Source organism: Hipposideros armiger, unplaced genomic scaffold, assembly GCF_001890085.2.
Source record: "Hipposideros armiger isolate ML-2016 unplaced genomic scaffold, ASM189008v1 scaffold_87, whole genome shotgun sequence".
Classification (NCBI taxonomy): domain Eukaryota; kingdom Metazoa; phylum Chordata; class Mammalia; order Chiroptera; family Hipposideridae; genus Hipposideros; species Hipposideros armiger.
The window spans coordinates 775378-795887 of record NW_017731437.1 but is presented as its reverse complement, the minus strand read 5'-3'; the positions used below and the strand labels follow the sequence as shown (position 1 = coordinate 795887).

At 60.7% G+C, this 20510-nt stretch overlaps 2 protein-coding genes across 8 annotated transcripts in view; one reads left to right on the top strand and one right to left on the bottom strand.

The window, feature by feature from the left end:
* The first annotated feature begins 624 nt into the window (after window positions 1-624).
* Window positions 625-14144, top strand: CASKIN2 (CASK interacting protein 2). The gene is made up of 20 exons (XM_019644323.1): window positions 625-728; window positions 1818-2361; window positions 6250-6301; window positions 6821-6918; window positions 7331-7476; window positions 7576-7671; window positions 7758-7888; window positions 8068-8176; window positions 8472-8580; window positions 8818-8912; window positions 9364-9625; window positions 9737-9858; window positions 9946-10006; window positions 10102-10193; window positions 10364-10474; window positions 10552-10653; window positions 10767-10905; window positions 11054-12517; window positions 12607-12829; window positions 13266-14144. Exons 2-20 carry the CDS (start codon window positions 2268-2270, stop codon window positions 13354-13356), a joined length of 3597 nt encoding a protein of 1198 aa, XP_019499868.1. The 5' UTR covers window positions 625-728; window positions 1818-2267; the 3' UTR covers window positions 13357-14144.
* The window catches only part of TMEM94 (transmembrane protein 94), a 35836-nt gene continuing 29282 nt past the window's right edge, over window positions 13957-20510 (bottom strand). For 6 of the 7 annotated variants that reach the window (XM_019644319.1, XM_019644320.1, XM_019644321.1 and 3 more), the window contains 16 exons: window positions 20242-20344; window positions 19905-20122; window positions 19040-19221; window positions 18808-18946; window positions 18445-18560; window positions 18219-18318; window positions 17811-17919; window positions 17428-17617; window positions 17138-17215; window positions 16777-16862; window positions 16437-16518; window positions 16000-16148; window positions 15828-15922; window positions 15627-15720; window positions 15289-15459; window positions 13957-15113 (listed from right to left, as the gene is read on the bottom strand). In XM_019644319.1, the coding sequence (XP_019499864.1) occupies window positions 15041-15113; window positions 15289-15459; window positions 15627-15720; window positions 15828-15922; window positions 16000-16148; window positions 16437-16518; window positions 16777-16862; window positions 17138-17215; window positions 17428-17617; window positions 17811-17919; window positions 18219-18318; window positions 18445-18560; window positions 18808-18946; window positions 19040-19221; window positions 19905-20122; window positions 20242-20344 (1985 nt within the window). In that variant the 3' untranslated portion in view covers window positions 13957-15040. The remainder of the gene's footprint in view (window positions 15114-15288; window positions 15460-15626; window positions 15721-15827; window positions 15923-15999; window positions 16149-16436; window positions 16519-16776; window positions 16863-17137; window positions 17216-17427; window positions 17618-17810; window positions 17920-18218; window positions 18319-18444; window positions 18561-18807; window positions 18947-19039; window positions 19222-19904; window positions 20123-20241; window positions 20345-20510) is intronic. The other variant, XM_019644316.1, reaches the window with a different exon arrangement.

The following is a 20510-nucleotide window of genomic DNA, read 5'->3' as shown; positions in this document are numbered from 1 at the left end:
TGTTGGGTCCCTTCAGAAGGGCTCGTAAGCTGGGTTTGGAGGGCGTGGGTGGGGGGGCGGGAGGCGCTGTCCGGCCACGATGGTGCTGAAGCGCCACCCAGCCCGTCATTAGCACCTCGAGGCTGGGGTCCCCGCCGCCGCCACCATGGACCGCTCCGACACCGTCCGCTAGGTGGCACCATTGCTCCGACCAGCCTGTAGGTCGGCGACTCTGGACTCGGGCGGAGGTCGCTGCGGGAGTCCGGGGGAGGGGCGGTGGGCAAAGTGGAAGGGGTGGTCCACGGGTCTCTGTTCCCAGACCCCTCAACATCACGTGTTCTCTCCCACCCAGTCACAAACCCTTCGGTCTAAACTCTAGAGCCCCAGGTCGCCCCGGCTCCGCAGCGGGAACACTCTCGCCTACACAACCTCCGCTTCACCTGGGCGCATGCGCTGCTCCGCCAGCTCCTCGGGTCTGCACGGGAGTGATGGGGGTGGGGTCTGGCGCGGATGGGGGCGGGGCCGCGGGCGCTGACTGACAGCTTGACTGCGCGGCCGGGACGGTCCCTCCGCTCCCGATCGGGCGGGAGGGAGGGGGGGAGGGGCGGGATTTCCTGCGGGAGGCGCCGAGCCGGCCTTGGAAAAGGAGGAGGAGGAGAAAGGGGGTAAGGGGGGCAGTAGGAGCCACGGTCCAGAGTGCCGGGGACCGCGCAGGGCCAGCTAGACCCCCGGCGGGGCGGCTGGGAGAGGTGAGACTGCGGGGCCTAAGCTGGGGGTCAGCACCCTTGAGGGCGGGCACAAACTAACTTTTTCTGCCGGATCGGCGGGCGCCTCAGCCTCTTTGCTCCTTCCGTCCTCTTTCGCGCCCCCTTATTCCGTCCTCCCGCATCATTCCCTCCGGCGCTTGGCCCTCCCCGTCCCTCCCGCCGCTTTGTTCCCCAGGTCGGCCTGGGCTGGGCTGGGTTGGGGGGTTGCGCGGCGCTGGGCGGGCATTCCGGGGGGCGGGGAAGCCAGCCCGACCCCAGGCACTGCCAGGGGCGCCCTCCCCCACTGTCGGCCACGGGCCCTGAGAGGGAGTGCCACCTGGGTTGAGCTTGGGACGTTTTGGGAGTGAGGAGTCCCCAGCCAGAGCCCCAGGCCGGTGCGGGTCTCATGCCACAGGACTCGGGCAACAAAGTCGTGGCCACTGAGGGCTCTGGGCCTCAGGTTCAGGCTTGGGGGGCCAGGCAGCCCCATTTGCCAGCAGTGCCCCAGCACTTGTCTCTGTTCTCTGCCCAGCTGCTTCCCCATCACGCACAAGGGGTGAGGATGGGTCAGCAACAGGTGCTGTAAAGCCTCCCTGTCCAGCAGGCAAACCCTCACCACAAATGGGGGGCCGTAAGCTCCCCACACCACTCTGGATTCCTCAAGAGCCCTAGGGCTAGGGCATCCAAGCTATTATAGTAAAGCTTAGGTAGGGAGGAGTCTGGGGGCCAGGCACCTTCTACAGGGAGTGACCCCTGCCTGTCTGCCTGTGCCTGACCCTCCCAGGCCCCACCTCCTGGCCCAACAGTTGTCCGTGGGTGTCAGCGCCTTGGGCTGTAGAGAATAGGCTGCTGGCCCGGCCTGCCCCAGGTTGAGGTGCTGCCAGGTGCCCTGGGGCCTTAGTGACTCAGCCTCCCCTCCCGGAATGCCACCTTCCCCCCTCCAAGTATTCCTGTCTTGCATGGCAGCTCCCTCTCCGCTTTGAGTGGCTCAGCCCCTCCCTTGACTCAGAAGAGCGGCCAGCGTGCTTTGGGGGGCTCCCTGGAGGCCCTGTCTTGCTCTTTCTCTGAGCCCTGCTTCTGGGATCCTTGCAGGCTCTGGCCCAGCCCTCAGCAGAGAGGCACTGCACCTTTTCCAGACCCCTGAGACCTGTCCACTGCTGCTGCTCGAGGCCTGAGGGAATGCTGGCTGCTGTCTGAGTGGGCATCGCTGCTCCTAAGCCACGCTGGGGATATTGGCGTGCCCAGTCCTGGCTCATCCTGGGGCTGTCGGAAGCTGCAAGCTGATATCTGTCCAGATTTCTGAGCAGCCTCCACCCCCTCAGAGATCGGTTTTCCTGCTTGTGGTGGCAGCTCACGAAGCACCTTGAGAGAGTACCTGTCAGCCCCTGACAAGAAGCTCACTGCCTGGGACACCAGACACGCTCCCCCAGGACGCCTGGCCCTCTAAAGGACCAAGGCATGGTACCCTGACACGTTGGCTTAGGCCAATTTTCCTGCCTCTGCCCTGGACTTCTGAGCCCAGAGCCCAGCCCAGGAACCAGGATGGGTCGTGAACAGGACCTGATCCTTGCCGTCAAGAACGGAGATGTGACTGGTGTGCAGAAACTGGTGGCTAAAGTCAAGGCTGCAAAGACAAGTGAGTACTTGGTGGGGGTGACTGTCCAGCTGAGACTTTCCCCTGAGTGCTCAAGTCAGACAGAGAGGCCTGGGGCGTCCCTGTGATCTGGGGACTTGGGGTAGGAGAACTGTCTTCTTGTGTACAGGGAGTTCGTCTGTGTGGGAGAGCCAGAGAGGATATTGGGTCCCACTTGCTGTGTGTCTTAGGCAAAGTCATTTGACCTCGCTGGGCCTCAGTTTCCTCACCTGTAAAAGAAAAGGGCTGAAATGTATTCTCTCAAATTTTTTTGAGTGCCTATTGCGTGCTAGGCTGTATTCTAAGCACTGGGCCACGGCAGTGAATGAAACAAACTGAAATTCCTGCCCTCATGGGGTTGTCTTCTAGTAGGTGGTTTTCCGATGTGTTCTCTGGAGCCATGTGGTTTCTGGCAATGGGTTGGGAAAGACTGAACAGGTAGAGCTCCACCCCCCACCTACACCACTTTAACCACATCATCTCTGCATTTGTGTTTTAGCTTAATGGGGATGTCTGTAACACTATCTAATCACTTGCTAAAGCCCCTTCCCCCTGACTTATCTGTGTGTGTTTCCTGGTGGGATGTGGCCAAAGCTAATTTTCTGGAGGTGTTTCCACAGCCTGGGGCCTCTAGTCTTGACAGGGTTGTGGGGGCTCCGTGTATGGATGGCCACACCTGAGTGCCATCTCTTGGGAACCTCTGCAGTGAGACCCCAAGGAAAGTAGACCTCTGGGCTTCAGGGCGAGCTATCTGGGCCATCCAAGGAGGACACTGGACTTATCCCCTTGAGTTCCTATACCAGCAAGGGCAGGAGGTGGCTGCCACCACTCTGGGGCTGGGGGACGGAGGATTCCCCCAGAGCACTAGGGCTCTAGCCCCAAGACACACCTTAGCCCTGCGCACAGGAAGGAGTCCCCCAGGCTACTTGACAACGTCCAATTATCCCCACCCACACCTGCGAGTGTGGGTGCCAGAAGGAATTATTTTAAGGGCCCAGGAGCCAGAGGCTCCCACTTATACAACAGGGCAGAAGACTTAGGGTATAGGGACATGGAGCTGTGGGGGGGTCTCTGTGCCATGGGGAAGTGGACACAGGGTGAGTATGATGGGGTGAAGGTGCTAAGGAGGTCCCCTGCCCTGGAGGCCCAAGAGTGGGAGCCGCTCACTCCCCCTCCTCCCTCACCTCTATGTTGTTTTTGGCGACCTGCCCAGTGGGACCTTGGTTGAGCTGCTGCTGGCCTCACATGCTGAGGCCTCAGAATGAGGTCCTCAGGAGGGCAAGCGGGTGGGGTCTGGAGGCTGGTGGTGGGAACCTTGCAGCTGGGCTCCTAGGCTCCAGGAAGCGTCCCTGCGCTCAGGGGGAAATGTCTGTGGGGGAAGCAGTCACTTCCCGCAGCCCCCAAGGTGACTCTACAGAGTACAGGCACAGACAGAGTGACAGGGTCCTGGGACTCTTGACGCCCTGGCACTGTGCTCCCCTCCCAGCCCCTTGAGAAGTTGGGAAAGCCGGTGACAAAAAGGAAATCGCAAGGTGACATTTGCAGACCCAATAGTTCGTGAAATATTATGATCCTTTCAATTCTTTGTTTCTATAGCCAATTTACAGAAAAGGAAACTGATACTCAGAGAGGGTTAGTGATTTGCCCAAGGTCACACAGCCATTGTGTGACAGATCAGAGACAAGCCCGTGCCCTCTCGCCTGTGCTCCCACACTTGGCTGCTCATCAGAATTCCCTAGGATTGTTCTGAAAGTGCAGACTCCCTGGTTACCCCCCAGAATTAGAATCATCCCTGGGACTCTGCAAATTAGACAGTTCTCCAGGTGATTTGAAAGCAGTTCTCAGAAGAGAGGCTGGGAACTCCTGCTTCATACCACCGAGGCAAAGGAAACTGCCGGAAGGGCGGCGTAAGGCTCCCCCTTTTCATCTGGGGGGTGGCTAGAGCTTTCTAGCTGGCCAAAGAGAGGTGCTCCCTCAGCTCCTCTGATCGCTGTCTGGTAGCTGGGAGCAGAGAGGGGTGTCGTTGCCCCGGCCTGGCCCCCGGCCCTCCTCCCTTTCCCCCACTCCCTTTTCTGAGCTGTCTCCTTCTCTGGGCAGAGGAAACAAACGGAGTGGGCTGGGGGTGGCCTGCTGAGCTCACATCCTCTGCCCAAGCCTAAATCAGGAGCGACCCTTCCACCCCCAGAGCCAGGCCGGGAAAGAAGGTTGTGCTGCAGGGGAAGTGCCTGGAGCCACTGCCAGAACCAGGACCCTCCGCCCTCCCACCGTGATCCCCAGCCCAGTCACTGTGAGCCTCTCCCTCACCACCTTTCCGGCCATTGTTCTGAAAAGAACAGAGCCACCCAGCCTTGCCCTGCCCCTGTTCCTGTCCCTCTTGTCACGTTGTCCTGCCACTTCCCAGAGAGGCTGCACCTCACCACCAAGCTGCCCCATCCAAACTGTCCAGGCTGGCAGCAGGTGGAGGGACTTTCTGTGTCTCTTCCCTGCTGACCTCGTCCTCTTCACTGAGGCTCAGAGAGGTACCATGACTGCCCAATGTCACACAGCCAATAAGGAGAAGAATTTGAACGAAGCACTTCCCGCTTCCAGAGCCTCTGTTCTTTCAACTGCCTTGAATGGTTCTGTGTGACAAGAACTTTCCAAGGGGGCTAGAGGAAGACTGGGAGGCCTGTGTTCTTTCCCAGTGGCCCCCACCTCCTCACCCCTTAGTCACTCCTTGGCTCTGTATTTACCTTTTCAGCAGTAGAGTAATTTGACTCATCCCTAAATGTAGCTGTCCCCTTCCCACCCCAGTGTGTGCTCGTCACTTCAGGGTTGGTCCCTCCCTATTGGAATGAGGCCCTGCCTCGCTGGGGTATTCAGGGGCCCACTAGGGCCTGGGGGCAGGCCTGGACCAGCACGCTTGGCACCCTGCCTGCCTGGGTTGAACCAGGCCTCCTCCTTCCTGGCAGGGGTAGGTTCTAGCAGGAGGCAGGGGCCGCCTGTGACAGGCATTCCCCTTCCCCTCCCCAACATCCATAAGGACACCCCCTCCCGTGCCCTGGCTCACCAGTGGAACACACCTGCGTGAATCCTTTTCCTGCCCTGGAGGGGGATAAACCACCACCCAGCAAAGAGCCCCCTGCCCGGGGCATTATCTCTGCTAGGAGCCTGTGGGTACAGCGACGGGCCAGCGGGGGAACTGGACCAGCTTTTGCTGGAGGGCAGTCACTTGATGATAGTGGCTAACGTGTAAGGAGTGCTGAGTGGCGATGGCTTCCATCTTCTGCATGCTGACAAGGGTACTCAACCCTTGTGAGCAGGTTCCCTGATCCACCCATGTTATAGATGAGGGCACTGAGACTGAGAGATTGAGTGACTTGTCCAAGATCACACAGCTAGTACATGGCAGAGCCCGGGCATGGTGTAGGCCTGCCTGATGCCACCTTCTCCACCGTGCTCCACTCAGGGATGTCGTAGGGCTGGGTATGGTGGTCCTTGAGTCCAGCCCTGGCATCTGCCCTCTCCTCTTGAGCATCTGGTGCCCCTGTCCGTCCTCCTCCTCGGCCTACTGGGACAATGAGACTCGTTCCTTGGCCCGTTCAGGCAGGAATGCTAACCATGCGCTCGTGGGCCTGTCCATTGAGAGCATCGCATGCCAGTACCCCCCTCTCCGCCCCCTTGGCTCTATATACGAGCTGGGCTGGGGGCCCCAGAAAGCCAGCAGCTCCCTGCACTCAGTGCCCTTGAGCTGATGGGACAGGACGCTCAAGGGCCATGGGGCAGGTGCTTTCCTGCACACCAAGAGGTCAGCTGGATTTGGGAGGTGGGCAGGAAGGGAGCACTGGATTAGGGTACGGGTAAGAGCAGATCATTTGAGGGTGCCCTGATGCCTTCTGCTCTGACCCCCAGAGCTTCTCGGCTCCACGAAGAGACTCAATGTCAACTACCAGGATGCTGACGGGTGAGTGTGAGCCTCAAGAGCTGTAGGGTGGAGGAGGGGTGAGGGGGGAAAGACCTGGGGCTTGGAGCCCCTTCCCCTTGCAAACTTGGCCCTTGAAGTGTGTTTGCTGAGAGATCTGGGCCCTGTTCGTATAGGATGGGAGGGCCTGCCTGTGGAGCTATCCTTGAGTGAGAGGAGGGGCCCTGGTGCCTCTCTGAGGGGCCTCCTTGGGTCAGATTCCTGCTGGGCCCCCTTTTCTCCCTAGAGGGTAGGAGCCCTCGGGCTCTTGCTCCCACGGCCCCCTCCCCTGGGCCGGCTGAGGGGAGGCCAGACAAACAGGCCTCTCAGCCCAGACACTGAGCCCTTTCATGCTGCAGCCTGGCTGCTTTGCGCTCCCACGGCAGGGCTGGCGGGGGTGGGGCACAGTGGGCAAGTAACCCGGCCTTGTCAGTCCCCAGGATGGGTTTGGTGTGGAAGACCAGGATTTGGGGGGTGAGGGGCTGCTCACTGACACCCCTGCCATGTGTCTCGCCATGCCAGATTCTCTGCACTCCATCATGCCGCCTTGGGGGGCAGCCTGGAGCTCATAGCCTTGTTACTGGAGGCTCAGGCCACTGTGGACATCAAGGACAGCAATGGTGAGACCCCTGTGTGCCTCCAACCCAGACCTTGCGGTCAGAGCTTGCTTCTGCTACGTCATAGCAATGTTAATAGATGTTGATATAGCTTTTCTGGGCTTGCAAATGCTTTACCTCTTCCATCTTCATAGCCTTATGGGGTAGTGGGTAGTACTGACATCCCCGTATCCAGATGAGGTTGAGATTATGTTTTTGTCATGAGGTCACCAGGTCAGTTATGGTGGGTGAGGTGGGGTTCTGGCTTCAGCCCCATACAGCCGGACCTCTCCCTAACCAAATCTGGGTGAAGCCAGCATTGCTTCTGCTGGGTCTGTCTCCTTTCCAGCTGGGGTGGCTCCAGACCCTGCTCACGTCCCTCCGCTGACCCCACACCATTCCAGGACCTCCCTCAGACCCCCCTTTCCTCCTGCAGGCATGCGCCCTCTGCATTACGCAGCCTGGCAGGGCCGGCTGGAGCCTGTGAGACTGCTGCTGCGGGCCTCTGCGGCCGTCAACGCCGCCTCGCTGGACGGGCAGATCCCGCTGCACCTGGCTGCCCAGTACGGACACTATGAAGTGGTATGTGAGCCCGCCACCCACAGGGGAGCTAGGGCAGGGGGCCAGGGCTGGCACGGGGGCTGGTCAGGCCAGACGCCTCACTTGGCTCCCCCACCCCAGTCAGAAATGCTCCTCCAGCATCAGTCCAATCCGTGCCTGGTCAACAAGGCCAAGAAGACGCCCCTGGACCTGGCCTGCGAATTTGGGCGGCTCAAGGTGAGGCCTGTAGCCCTTCGGGTGCTGGGTCCTGGGGGTCTGTGGGGTCTTAAGAGGAAGCTCTACCTGGGTGCTGGTTGTTGCAGGTGGCCCAGCTGCTACTGAACAGCCATTTATGTGTGGCACTGCTGGAGGGCGAGGCCAAAGACCCATGCGACCCCAACTACACCACACCCTTGCACTTGGCTGCCAAGAACGGCCACAGAGAGGTCATCAGGTACCCACCATTCCCCCCACCTTCACTTCCTCATCCCCTTCCTGTGGGACCGGCAGTGTCCCCTCGGTGCCCTGCCCTGTTGCCCTCTTCACCCTTGCTCTGGATCGCTCCCCCAAGCCCCCAGCAATCAACTTCCTCTCCGCCCCCAACCCCCTCGTGACTCGCCCTCTTCTCCACAGGCAGCTCTTGAGAGCTGGGATAGAGATCAACCGGCAGACCAAGACAGGCACGGCGCTCCATGAGGCTGCACTATATGGCAAAACCGAGGTGGTGCGGCTGCTCCTGGAGGTGGGTGTGTGCACCTGGTCAGCCCCACCGGATGCCAGGTCCGAGACCGGCTGCGGAGGCTAAGGAGGGGCTCCCCCCCAACCAACGTGGTGTTTCACATGGACCTGATTCGAGCCCCAGTTCTGCCTCTTACTAGCTGAGTGACCTTGAGCTCGTCCTTGACCCTGTCTCTGAGCTTCCATTTCCTTATCTGTAAAATTTTAAAATAGCACCTACCTCCTGGGTAGTCATGAGGCTTGGGAGAAATGACAAGCAAAATGCATAGTGCACCCTCACACCATACTCTTATCCCCAGGGCGGGGTGGACGTGAACATTCGGAACACGTATAACCAGACGGCACTGGACATCGTGAATCAGTTCACCACCTCCCAGGCCAGCCGGGAAATCAAGCAGCTATTGCGGGGTGAGTGTGTGTGGAATACCCAGCCCAGGGGGTCCCCTGTTCCAGTGGGTACCAGGAAGTAGAGCAGGAGCGGATGTTCCAGGGGCAGGATGTCACACTCCTGAGCTTGGGGCTAGCTGTGGGGAATGCTGCAGAGATGATGAGGCAGGAACCTGGGGACGGTCATGAAGGGGGCAGGAGGGGTGGGAAGGCACTCGAAAGACCCTCAGATGACAGCTGTCCTTCCCCTTCTTTTAGAGGCCTCGGGGATCCTTAAGGTCCGAGCACTCAAGGATTTCTGGAACCTCCATGATCCCACTGCCCTCAATGTCCGGGCAGGGGACGTCATCACGGTGAGGACCCAGTGCAGGTATTTCTTTTCAAACACGAATGATTACTGTCACTTACTTGGGCACCTACTGTGGATCAGGCTCTGTGCTGAGAGCTTTATATGCACGGTCTTGTTGACTTCTTCCTAATCCAGGTAAGGTAGGTGCTATCACCGTTTCCTTTTTTAGAGATGGCAGAATTAAACTTGCCCAAGGCCACACAGCTAGCAAGCAGTGAGGCTGGGATCTGAACCTGGGCTGACTCCAGGACCCTTGTTTGTATGTTCTGGAGGCACCCGGGAGATTGGGCTAGATGCTGACAGCAGGGGCAGAGCTGTGGGCTGACTTGGGCATCAGAGACCAGCTTCTTGGGGGTAGGGGAAGAGCTGGACCGCAGCTGCAGGGCTGGCCACCTGCCCTTGCTTGGTACAGGAAGTAACCACTGTTGTCCCCACCCCCACCCCATCTGTCACAGGTGCTTGAGCAGCATCCTGATGGCCGCTGGAAGGGCCACATCCACGAGAGTCAGAGGGGCACCGACCGTGTGGGCTACTTCCCCCCGGGCATCGTCGAAGTGGTCAGCAAGCGGGTGGGCATCCTTGCGCCCCGACTCCCCTCCGTGCCTACTCCCCTGCGCCCAGGCTCCTCCCGGACACCGCAGAGTCCTGCTGATGACTCCCTGCACCCGCTCACCTATGGCCAACTCCCTCGCGTGGGCCTCAGCCCAGACAGCCCAGGTACCTCCTCCCACAAGGCACCAGGGGTGGGGGTCCAGCTGTGGCAAGCTGCCAGCCAGCTGTTGGCAGGGCCAACTGGGGCTCTAACCCCTTTGCTTCTGCCCCCTACAGCAGGTGACAGGAATAGCGTGGGCAGTGAGGGCAGCGTGGGCAGCATCCGCAGTGCTGGCAGCGGGCAGAGTTCCGAGGGCACCAACGGCCACAGCACTGGCCTCCTCATTGAGAACGCCCAGGTAAGAGGGTGTGAGTATTGAGACGGGGCAGGGCCTGTCCTGCTGCCACTTTCCCAAACGCTGAGTCATCTCCTTCCCTGTCTCCAGCCGCTCACTTCCACTGGAGAGGACCAGGTGCTGCCAGGACTGCACCCCCCATCCCTGGCAGGTAGGAAGGGTAAATGGGACAGGATGGACTAGCAGAGCTGCTTTGGCACCCCTTCATCCTGTCACCTCTGATTCCATTCCTCTGCCTCCTTGAAGACAACCTGAGCCACCGCCCTCTGGCCAACTACCGCTCCGGGGAGCAGCTCTTCACCCAGGATGTGAGGCCTGAGCAGCTGCTGGAGGGAAAGGTGTGACCTTCACTGGGGAGTGGGCTGCAGGCCCGGGGTGGGCATGGGATGGGCCTCAGTATGGACTTAAGTCCTTGCTCAGGCCAGGCTCCCGGGGGAGGCTGGGGCAGATGGCTGGGCTCTGGCACACTCGGCTCCATTCACTTTACCCCCCTCCTCCCTCACCACAGGATGCTCAGGCCATTCATAACTGGCTGAGTGAATTCCAGCTAGAGGGCTACACTGCCCACTTCCTGCAGGCCGGCTACGATGTGCCAACCATCAGCCGCATGACACCCGAGGTAGGTGCCCCTGTGAGAGGGCAGTGGAGGGTCCAGCAGGCAGAGGAGGGGCCTGATGGCACGACTCTCTGTGGCAGGACCTGACAGCCATTGGGGTGACCAAGCCTGGGCACAGGAAGAAGATTGCCTCAGAGATTGCCCAGCTCAGCATCGCTGAGTGGCTGCCCAGCTACATCCCGGTGAGTGGGTGGCCGGCACAGGCGCGCACCGTCAGCTGTGGCCTTGTGGCGTCATCCCGACTTGAGGGTGAAAGCTGGCCAGGGAGCCGGTCGTGACGGTGGTGCTTTTCCAGGCGGACTTGCTGGAGTGGCTGTGCGCGCTGGGGCTGCCACAGTACCACAAGCAGTTGGTGAGCAGTGGCTATGACTCCATGGGGCTGGTGGCCGACCTCACCTGGGAGGAGCTGCAGGAGATCGGTGTCAATAAGCTTGGTGAGGACTGACTGCACTGGGGCTTGGCCCAGCCCCCATGTGCCTCTGAGGGTCTCCAAAACATTTTCAGGGTCCAGGCCCAGAAGAGGGACTGGGGTGACCCTTTCCAGCCCCGGCTGACCTTCCCGCCCATATCGACCCCTCTCAGGTCATCAGAAGAAGCTTATGCTGGGAGTGAAGCGGCTGGCCGAGCTCCGGCGGGGCCTACTGCAGGCGGAGACCTCAGGCGAGAGTGGCCGCCGGCTGGCCAGGGGCCCGGAGCTGATGACCATCGAGGGGCTGGAGAACGGGGACGGTCCTACTGTGGCTGGCCCACGCCTCCTCACCTTTCAGGGCAGTGAGCTGAGCCCAGAGCTACAAGCGGCCATGGCGGGGGATGGCCCTGAGCCACTCCCCCTGCCCCCCGCCCGCTCCCCCAGCCAGGAGAGCATTGGAGCACGCTCACGAGGGTCTGGTCACTCACAGGAACAGCCTGGCTCCCAGCCCAGTGGTGGGGACCCTGGCACCCCACAGGAGAGGAACCTTCCAGAGGGCACAGAGCGGCCCCCTAAGCTTTGTGCTCCCCAAGGGCCTCCCCCTTATGTTTTTATGTACCCCCAGGGCTCGCCCTCCAGCCCAGCCCCAGGGCCGCCTCTGGGTACACCCCGGGCCTTCTCCTACTTGGCTGGCTCCCCTGCCACTCCTCCAGATCCACCTCGGCCCAAGCGCCGGTCCCACAGCCTAAGCCGCCCTGGCCCAGCCGAAGGGGAAGCAGAGGGGGAGGCTGAGGGGCCAGTGGGCAGTGCCCTGGGCAGTTACGCCACTCTTACTCGGCGACCAGGACGCAGTGCGCTAGCCCGGACCAGCCCTAGCCAGACCCCAGCTCGAGGGGCTCCCCGGAGCCAGTCCTTTGCCCTCCGGGCCCGACGCAAAGGCCCCCCACCCCCTCCCCCTAAGCGCCTCAGCTCTGTCTCTGGTCCCACCCCGGAGCCACCTCCATTAGATGGAAGCCCAGGACCTAAGGAGGGGGCCCCAGGGCCCCGAAGGCGAACACTGAGTGAACCAACTGGCCCATCGGAGCCCCCTGGCCTTCCTGCCCCAGCTGGCCCCTCATCAGACACAGAGGAGGAGGAGCCTGGGCCGGAGGGGACACCCCCATCTCGGGGCAGCTCAGGGGAAGGGCTCCCATTTGCAGAGGAGGGGAACCTGACTATCAAACAGCGGCCAAAGCCAGCCGGCCCCCCACCCCGGGAGATACCAGTGCCCGTCGGCCTGGACTTCAACCTGACAGAGTCAGACACTGTTAAACGGAGGCCCAAATGCCGGGAGAGAGAGCCACTGCAGACTGCACTTCTGGCCTTCGGAGTGGCCAGCGCCACGTCCAGCCCCTCTGCGCCCGTGCCTCCCCAGACCCCCAGCGAGTGCCCCTCAGCTTCCCCTAGCCCTCCTCGGCCTGACCCTAGCAGCCTCCCAACTCCAGGAGCTTCAGCCCCTCTTCCTCCCAGCCCCCCAGCCCAGCCCTCTGTGTCCCCCTGCCCTGGGCCGGCTCTGGAAAACTCGGCAGGCAGTCGGCGGCCTGGGGAGCCGGAGCCCCCAGCTGCCCCTGCTGCCCTCATCAAGGTGCCTGGAACAGGTATGAGGCAGGGCCTGCGGGGAGAGGGCAGTTTGCAGGGGTTGTGCCCAGCCCAGCCAGGTCACAAGCCAACCTTTTTGTTTCTGCAGGAGCAGCTCCCAAGCCTGTGTCTGTGGCCTGTACCCAGCTGGCATTTTCTGGCCCTAAGCTGGCTCCCCGGCTTGGCCCTCGCCCGGTACCCCCTCCAAGGCCGGAGAGCACTGGGGCCGCGGGCTCAGGCCGTGCCCAGCAGAGACTGGAGCAGACCAGCTCATCCCTGGCAGCTGCACTGCGGGCAGCAGAGAAGAGCATTGGCACTGAGGAGCGAGAAGGGTGAGGGCTGCTGGGCGGGGAGGGGGAGAAGGTGGCAGCATAGGAACAGCTCCTCCCAAATCCTCTTCCCCGGTGGCCCTGGGATTGTTGAGGGGAGGGCGGGGGCATCTCAGGCAGCTAGATCCTCAGGCTGGGAAGCCCGTATGGGAATGGGAGGAGCACAGGTTCTGTAGTCACCCAGATCTGACCTGCAGGGAATCTGGTGGCTGCCACTTAGAGGTACTTGAGCTTAGGCAAGTCACTCCCCGCTCTCAGCCCCAGTGCACTTGTGTAGGAAGGGGACAGCAACTCCTGCTGACTTGGGAGGTTATGAGAATTAAGCTTCACGGAACGCGCTTGGCACCGACCAGGTGCTCGGTTAACAGCCCCCTTGCTCAGGGCCTGGAGTGGTGATCTGACTTTTGGCTGATCTGACCCTGTCCTTCCCTCACTGCAGCCCCCCCAGCACCTCCACCAAGCACATTCTGGATGACATTAGCACCATGTTTGATGCCTTGGCTGACCAGCTGGATGCCATGTTGGATTGAGCTAGACCCATCTGCAGCCTCGGTGGCGCTCACTGTGACCTGCAGCGTCCATTGCTTTTGCCCCAACGCAGAGGAAGCTCCTGCTGCTCCAAGCTAGTGGCAGTCAGCACTGCAGTTCTCGGGGGACCACCCCCACAGGGGCCAAGGGAACTTGTCAGCAGCTGACATCTCAGCAAAACCCCCTCCCAGTGTGTAACCTGAGTGAAGAGCCCCACCCCTTGGACAGGGACCGTGGTAAGAGCTTCCTCCCCAGGAAGAAAGAGGTGGTGGCAGAGCTTCTAGGGTGCTGTCTCTGACCCCCCCAAGTGTCTCAAGTTCCTGTGCCAAGGTCCTCTTGCCACCTGCTGTGCTGTCCTGGTGCTGAGAGGCTGGAGGAGGTGGTGTGTCTGGCCAGGTCCCTGCAGGTGTACATAGGACATGTATATAAGCCACCAGGGGCCTGCTTAGCCACGGTGGCAGTGCCCAGGCCAGACCTTGGTCCCTCCCCTGCCTGCCCTCAGTGAGGCAAAGCTGGCGGGGGTGGGGGCAGTGGGATTAACAGATCCCCAAAGTCCAAACTTTTTCAACTGTAAATATTTTTTAAGCAGAGAGAAATGCATCTATTTTAAATGGAATTTATTCTATCTATAACTGCCTGAGAAGACGCAGTTGGGGAGGGGCTTCGAACCACAGCGAGGATGCCCATTGCCCATCTGGGGGCTGGAAGCCTGACCTGGTTGGCCCAGGCCCCGGTTCTGTAACCATTAACCTCTTACCCCAACTAACACCAATGAAAGTGTCATTCCACATGATCGGCCTGTGTGTTTGGGTCTGTGTCCTGGACCTCTGAACCGGACCCCCAAGGCTCCCGCCAGTGTGGAAGGAGGGAGGCTTGGGCCCTCCTCTCCTCCCTAGTGGCTGCCTCATGGACCAGCCACAGATGTTTTTAAGCAATTTACAAGTTTTAATTCATTCCTAAAAGGCTCATTTCCAGTAAAAAATATACACCAGTAAAAACATTCTCACAGGAGAAATATGCGGGGGGCTAAAAGGAGCCCTGGGCTGTCTCCCCAGGATGGACTCTTGTGGCCAGCTTGAGGGCAGGCACAGAGGTTCCAGGGTGAGGTGGGGTCCCTTCTCCATCTTCAGGTCCCCATGGGGCTCCCCTGCACAGGGCGGGAGGGCAAGTACTCGGCCATATCCAGGCACCTGCCCCTGGAAGACGGGATGAGGGAGGTGCAGAGAGGTTGCACCATCACCCCTGCCTTCAACAGCGGACTTCAGCCGCCCACGGCTGCTGCCAACTGCCCTTTCAAAACAAAGTTGAGGCCCTGGCCCCACGGTTCATGGCCCTGCCCACAGACCCCAGAGCAGAGGGCACTGGGTTAGGGGACCATGAAGGGGGACAGTCCACAGGTAGAGGGGTCTGAGAGCCCCTCTGCTAAGCGCATGAGGTCATACATTCAAGAATGCCCCTGGTGAGACCCAGAGAAGAGCCAGAACTGTCCTGACAACGCCTTGGCTCATCAGCTCCTCCACGGTAGCCCCAAGGGTCAAGACGACAGCTGGGTCTGACACCGGGATCTGGGTCTCCAGTGCCACAGGGCACGAGAGCAAACCCTGCAAAATTCATGATACCAACTCCCCAGACTCAGAAATGGGTCTGGTATTAGCCCCAGGGACTATGGCCACCATGGCCAGTGGCTCAGAAGGGAGAGTTCATGCCCAGCTTAGTTTCAAACTGCAGCTTCTGTCGCTTCTGGTAGCGGACCCGGACCCTGGTGGGACAGATTAAAATCCAGGTTAGCACAGACCCCCACACCAGGGGACAGGGCAGGACACCAGAGGAGGAGGGAGGGATGGGTACTGAGGAGGCAAAGGAATGGAGCTCAGGTAGTGACAGGCTTAGGGAGTATGCCTGGGCCCAGAGGGAGGGCCCTGCTGGTGGCTCACCGAATCTCGTGCAGCTTCACAACTTCGTTGGTGACCACCACAAGGACCAGGGACAGGCAGCCGAGGAGCCACGTCAGCAGAGGCACGTCCTCCAGGCCAAAGTGGACACGGCTGTCCCTGTGCGTCCATAGCTGCAGGTCAACTGCTGTCTGGACCACCTGCCCCAGCAGCCTGCAGGAGAAGGTGGAACCCTGCATCACCCCGGGTCTCCTTGCCTCCTTCCCTGCTTCTCTCAGTAAAACCGCAGCTCAGGGAGGGCACCCTTCCACCTCTGGCCCAAACCCCCCTCAAATCACAGCTCTGCTGTAGCCCCTTCCCCCCATCTAAGCCACACTCACACCACGGGCACCGTCATGGACCACCAGCGGTTCGTCAGGGGGCTCTTTCTCCACAGGGGCTTGGTGCGATGCACATGGGTGATAGAAATGAAGACTGGAGAAAACGGGGTGGGAGTGGGGGTCAGACATGCCATGGTCCAAGGCCTGGTCCCTGAAGCGCCCCCACCAGCCACCACTGGCCCCTTTTTGGGAGCCCCTCACCAGTGTGCAGGACAATCAGGGCGGCAGCGAGCTTCTGAGCTGACAGCAGCCCGTTGGCAAAGTCACGAAACCAGGCTGGAGCTGTGTCGGCATGGCTGCCAAAGCAAGACATGGTGGGTTCAGCCCCTCTGGGCCCCGCGGAAGTGAGCTGGCGGGGAGGGGTAGGACCCACCTTGGCAGCATGATGGAGGAGCAGTTGGTCAGGTTTTGGGCCCGGGAGCTGTCGCAGAAGCTCTGCAGTGTAAAGCCAAAGCAGATGAGGCACGAGCTGATGGTGAGGCTGAACTTGAGCAAAAAGCAGAGCAGGAAGTAGTGCTGGGTCTGCGGGAGGAGGGAGGCCTGTCACAGCGGCTCTGCACTTGGACTCAAGGGGCTCTTCAGTAAACGGGCAGGCCAGGGGGCGGGGAGGGGGATAGGAGCAGGGGCTGCCCGCCCTGGCGAGGACCTTCCCAGCTCTGTACCACCCCTCCCCTGTGGGTGGGGGACATTCTGATGGAAGCCCCCCCATCCTGATCACCCCCTTTCCCAAGACTCAGCCTCCCCCACTCCTCCCCCGCAACACTCAATTCCTCGGGAAAGGCCCAGGCTCACAGGCTCCACTTCGCTTACCTTCTTAGGAATGGACTGAAGGTTTTTCCCTGTTGCCATAGACATGATGGAGCTATGGGGGGGCTTCCCCAGCAGAGAGATGCTGAAAGCAGAGATGGGGTGAAGGGCGGTGACCGTGACCCTCTGTCCCCCAGTTCCCATGTGGGAAGTCTTTTGGGAGTGTTGGGACCGAGGGCAGGGCGCTTGGGCAGGAGGGATTAGACAAGGGGAGTCCCCCTGGTGACCCCTGTGCCAGAGGAGGTGAGCACTGAGCAGGGCTCCCCGGATCTGGGATCCTGGGGGTGCCTGGTGACATCCCCACCCTGGCTGCCTGGGCATGGAGGGGTGGCCAGCTTCTCACCTGAGCAGAGGATAGCAAAAGCAGGACAGCCATAGGATATCGGTGGTGCTGAGCAGTGGTGGCAGCTGGACTAGGCAGGAGAGGAACTAGACCGGGAGAGCCCAGGAAGCACGGTCAGCTTCCGGCAAGTGGGATGCCGGGAGCCCCATGGATGCCTCACCCTGTGCCCAGATAGGAGCTGGGACTGGAGGGGACACTATTCTGCCCATGGGGTCAACTCCAAAAGCCCAGGGGTTTCACAGAGGCTCTGGGGGCCCCTAGGCTGCGCTGTATCCTTCCAGCCCCCTGCCTCAGACTCCCAACTGGCCCTTAAGCAAAGAAGCGGGCAGGGAGGGGCAATGCCTTGCTGGCCCCGCCTCACCTGGATGACCACGAGAGTCAACTGACACTGCAGCAGGAAGAGGAAGCACTTGCGAATGCCATAGGTGGCATGCCGGGCCTAGGGACCGGGAGGGACAGATTGTGACCTCTCTCAGGCCCTGCAACTGACAAGCCTCAAGATGCCCCCATGCTCCTGACAGGAAGGGATGGAGGCAAACCAAACTGCCTGGGAGAGCTTCGCCTGGAGGTGGACCAGCCCTTGGGAGCCCAGACGGCTCCTGTGTCTCTACTCCCCCCACCACCACCCTCTCCACCCACCCGAGCCCCCACCTGCTCAATGAGCCGGATGATGCTGATGGTCTCCTCCTGGCGAAAGGTCAGGGAGCAGGGTAGGCTGTTGAGCTGCCCCGAGAGCTGGAGGGGAGAAAGGCCGTCCGAGGCCTGGGCCATGCTGGTGCTGGTGGCGTAGCCAAAGGTCTCCCAGGAGCAGCGGGATGGGTACAGGGGGTCCAGGGCAATGCTGCGCAGCATACGGGGAAGCGTACCTGTCAGCCGCACTCCGCAAAGACCCATCTCCACGGGACAGGGCAAGCGCCTACTCCCTGTCCTCCCCACCATGCCCAGGGCCCTCGGTCCCCCAGCCAGGGCAATCAGCCATAGACTGCAAGCCTGGGTCTGGGGTGGCCGGGAGGTCGCGGCAGTGTCCCCCTGACCTGATGTCGCTCTGGAGGAAAAGGCAGCTGTTCCGTAGGTTGGCGGAGCTGCCCAGGCAGCAGGCCACCTCTCCATACTCCTGCATGATCTTGATCATCTCGCACATGGCTGTGGGGACAGTCAGGGGGCATAAGAATCAGGCGGGCAGAGCCCCACAGGACAGCAGGACAGGAGACACGGGGAAGTGGGCTCCCCTTTGGGGCCATCCTACCCGGCCACTCTGACTCCCGAGAACGGATAGGCTCATGGCTCCAGCCCACTGGGCTCCCCAGCTCCTCCCAGCCCAGGTTCCTTGGCTCCCTGCATGGGAAGCCAACATCGCCTCCAGAGCCCACGGGATGCCCAGGCCCCGGCAGCGCTCGGTGGAAGGGGCCAGGCTCCTGAATCACCGTGACCACAGTACTCACTCTCGGGGGTACAGTCGGTGAAGAGGGGCACTAGTAGGGGCACATTGTCGATGTTTTGCAGGTGCGGCCGCACTTGGTGGATGCCCCGGGGCAGCTTGGCCTGGAAAGAGCAGAGATACCAGAGGCCTCAGGGTCAGGAAGAAGGGTCCCTCAACCCTCCCTTCTCTGCCCTGGACCAGCCATGTGCCACCTCCAGGGGTGTGGGGCACAGGCCCTGCCGTCATACCCGGTTGCAGTCCTCCAGGAAGCTGGGGAGGTCGCTGTCTGTGGGCTGGAAGCTAATGAGGTCCGAGTGACCCTCCTCCTCCATCAACAGGAGCCCTTCCGCATCATCTCGGGACACTGTGGGGACGAAAGCCTGTCCCTCACCTTGGGGCCAGGCTTCTGGGAGCCTTTCCTTGCCCTGACGATGGCACAGAACTTCCTGCCTGCAGGTCTCTCCTCCCGTCAACTGCCATTACCACAGGGAGAGCCATTTTTCCAGAATGGACGTATCAGGAGGGCTCCATGGGGGCTCTTCCTAGCGTAGCCCCAAGGCGGGGGGGCCACCCACGCCCACCTCGTCCCCACCACAAACCTTTGTCCTCACCTTGATTCAGATCATCATGCAGGGAGCCCGCGTGGCTGGGGCTGGATGGAGGGATCTCAGAGCCAGGCATATCACCATTGGGCGTGAGGGAGATGTGGCAGTTCCAGCCTGTCTCCAGGCCCATCTTTTCTGCGAACACCTGCAAAAGACAGGTGGCAATGAACAGATGGGCCATCCCCGAATCCCGCGGGAACTGGGGTTAGTGGCAGCAAGGGGGAGTGGCTCTGCCCACCTTGCTTTTGAGCTCATCCTCCAAAGAAAAGTAGACAAAGCGAATGCAGGCATTGACCAGCCCATCGATGAGGCGCACGATGTCCAGCCGGGCCTGGTACTGGGAGGACACCATGCCCATGAAGATCTGGCCACTCAGGGCCTGCATGCAGTCTTCCTTCTCCAGCACCTCCCCGATCCCTTCTTCAGGTAGGCACAAGGCACAAAGACAGGCCAGGACACCCAGGAACCAGCAAATTCCAGGACGCAGCCCAGGACCACACACACAGGTGCCACGCCCAAATGGAAGAGCATGGGGCCCCAGCGGACCACACACAGCCAGGACACAAGAAGGAGCCAACAGGCACAGGAAAAAAGACAACGAAAGGTACTCATCAGTCAGTAAGGATCCTACAGAGTAATGGCAGAGCCCCACCTGGTCCAGGCTAGGGGGCTGGCCCCCCACCCTCGGCAAAGGCTTCAATCCAGTCTCTTGGGTCATAAGACCTCATGTTTGGTGGAGCGGGGAGCAGTGGGGGTCAGTGGAGCTCTGAGTCCCTCTGTTTCAGCAGGGTTTGTGACCTTTTGTCCAAATTCGAATAAAGCTAATGCTCTATAAACGCTGCTACTTTATAACTTTTCAAGAAAGCCCTTTTGTATATATTATCCCACTGGAGCACACAAAAATCCTGTGAGGACAGTAGAGGAAGCACCTAGTTACACATTAAGAGGATGAAGGGACACGCCCATGTCACCAGATAGTGAATGCCACTGCAGCATTCCGGGTCTAATGCTGTGCCCACTGTCCCCTCTGCATCGATGAATTCCATGGCCCTCGGGAAGCCCTCCCCATGCCTGGCCCCAGCTGGGACGGCTGCGCCCAGTACCGTCAGAGCTCCAGCTGTTCCGGCGGCTGCTCAGCTTGATGGGGACGGTGCTGGGCAGCTCGCACACAGTGAAGATGCTGCTCTGGCCAGGCGCCTGCACCAGCTCAATGCACTTGCCATTGAGCTGCGAGGACAGGGAGCAGCTCATGGGCTTGTAGGCGAAGGCGGAGCAGTAACCGGACAGGCAGGCTCGCTGGTAGAAATCCAGCACTTTCTTTCTGCCAGGGAAGCAGGGTGGAAGTGAGGCGAGGGGTACTGGGAGTACTCACCTGTGAGCTGGGCAGGCAGGCCACCTGAGCTGACGGCTCTTGCCACTGGCGTGAGCTTCCTCACCTACCTGTCGGAACCCGAAAGAGGGTAGATGTCAGCTCCATCCCAGAAGTCTGTGCAGGCCTCCAGGACCACATCGGCTGTGCCATGGGACAGCATCTGTTCTGTGCCTGGGTGGGGGGGTGAAGAAAAAGGCCAGACCATGAGTGCCCCAAGCCAGCCCTGCCCCTCACTCTGACCTTACAGGTAACGCACTGCCATCCTTGAGAAGGATGCTAAGGAGCATTGGGGGTGGGGGGAACTATCCAGGCCTCACAGTAGCAAGCCTGGCGGGGG

What these genes read in the sequence shown, in the direction of transcription:
- CASKIN2 (XM_019644323.1), top strand. Translation starts at nt 2,268, where the DNA reads ATGGGTCGTGAACAGGACCTGATCCTTGCCGTCAAGAACGGAGATGTG. An exon ending in AGTACGGACACTATGAAGTG is followed by an intron (nt 7,477 to 7,575) that starts GTATGTGAGCCC and finishes CCCCCACCCCAG; the next exon opens with TCAGAAATGCTCCTCCAGCA. An exon ending in TGGTGCGGCTGCTCCTGGAG is followed by an intron (nt 8,177 to 8,471) that starts GTGGGTGTGTGC and finishes TCTTATCCCCAG; the next exon opens with GGCGGGGTGGACGTGAACAT.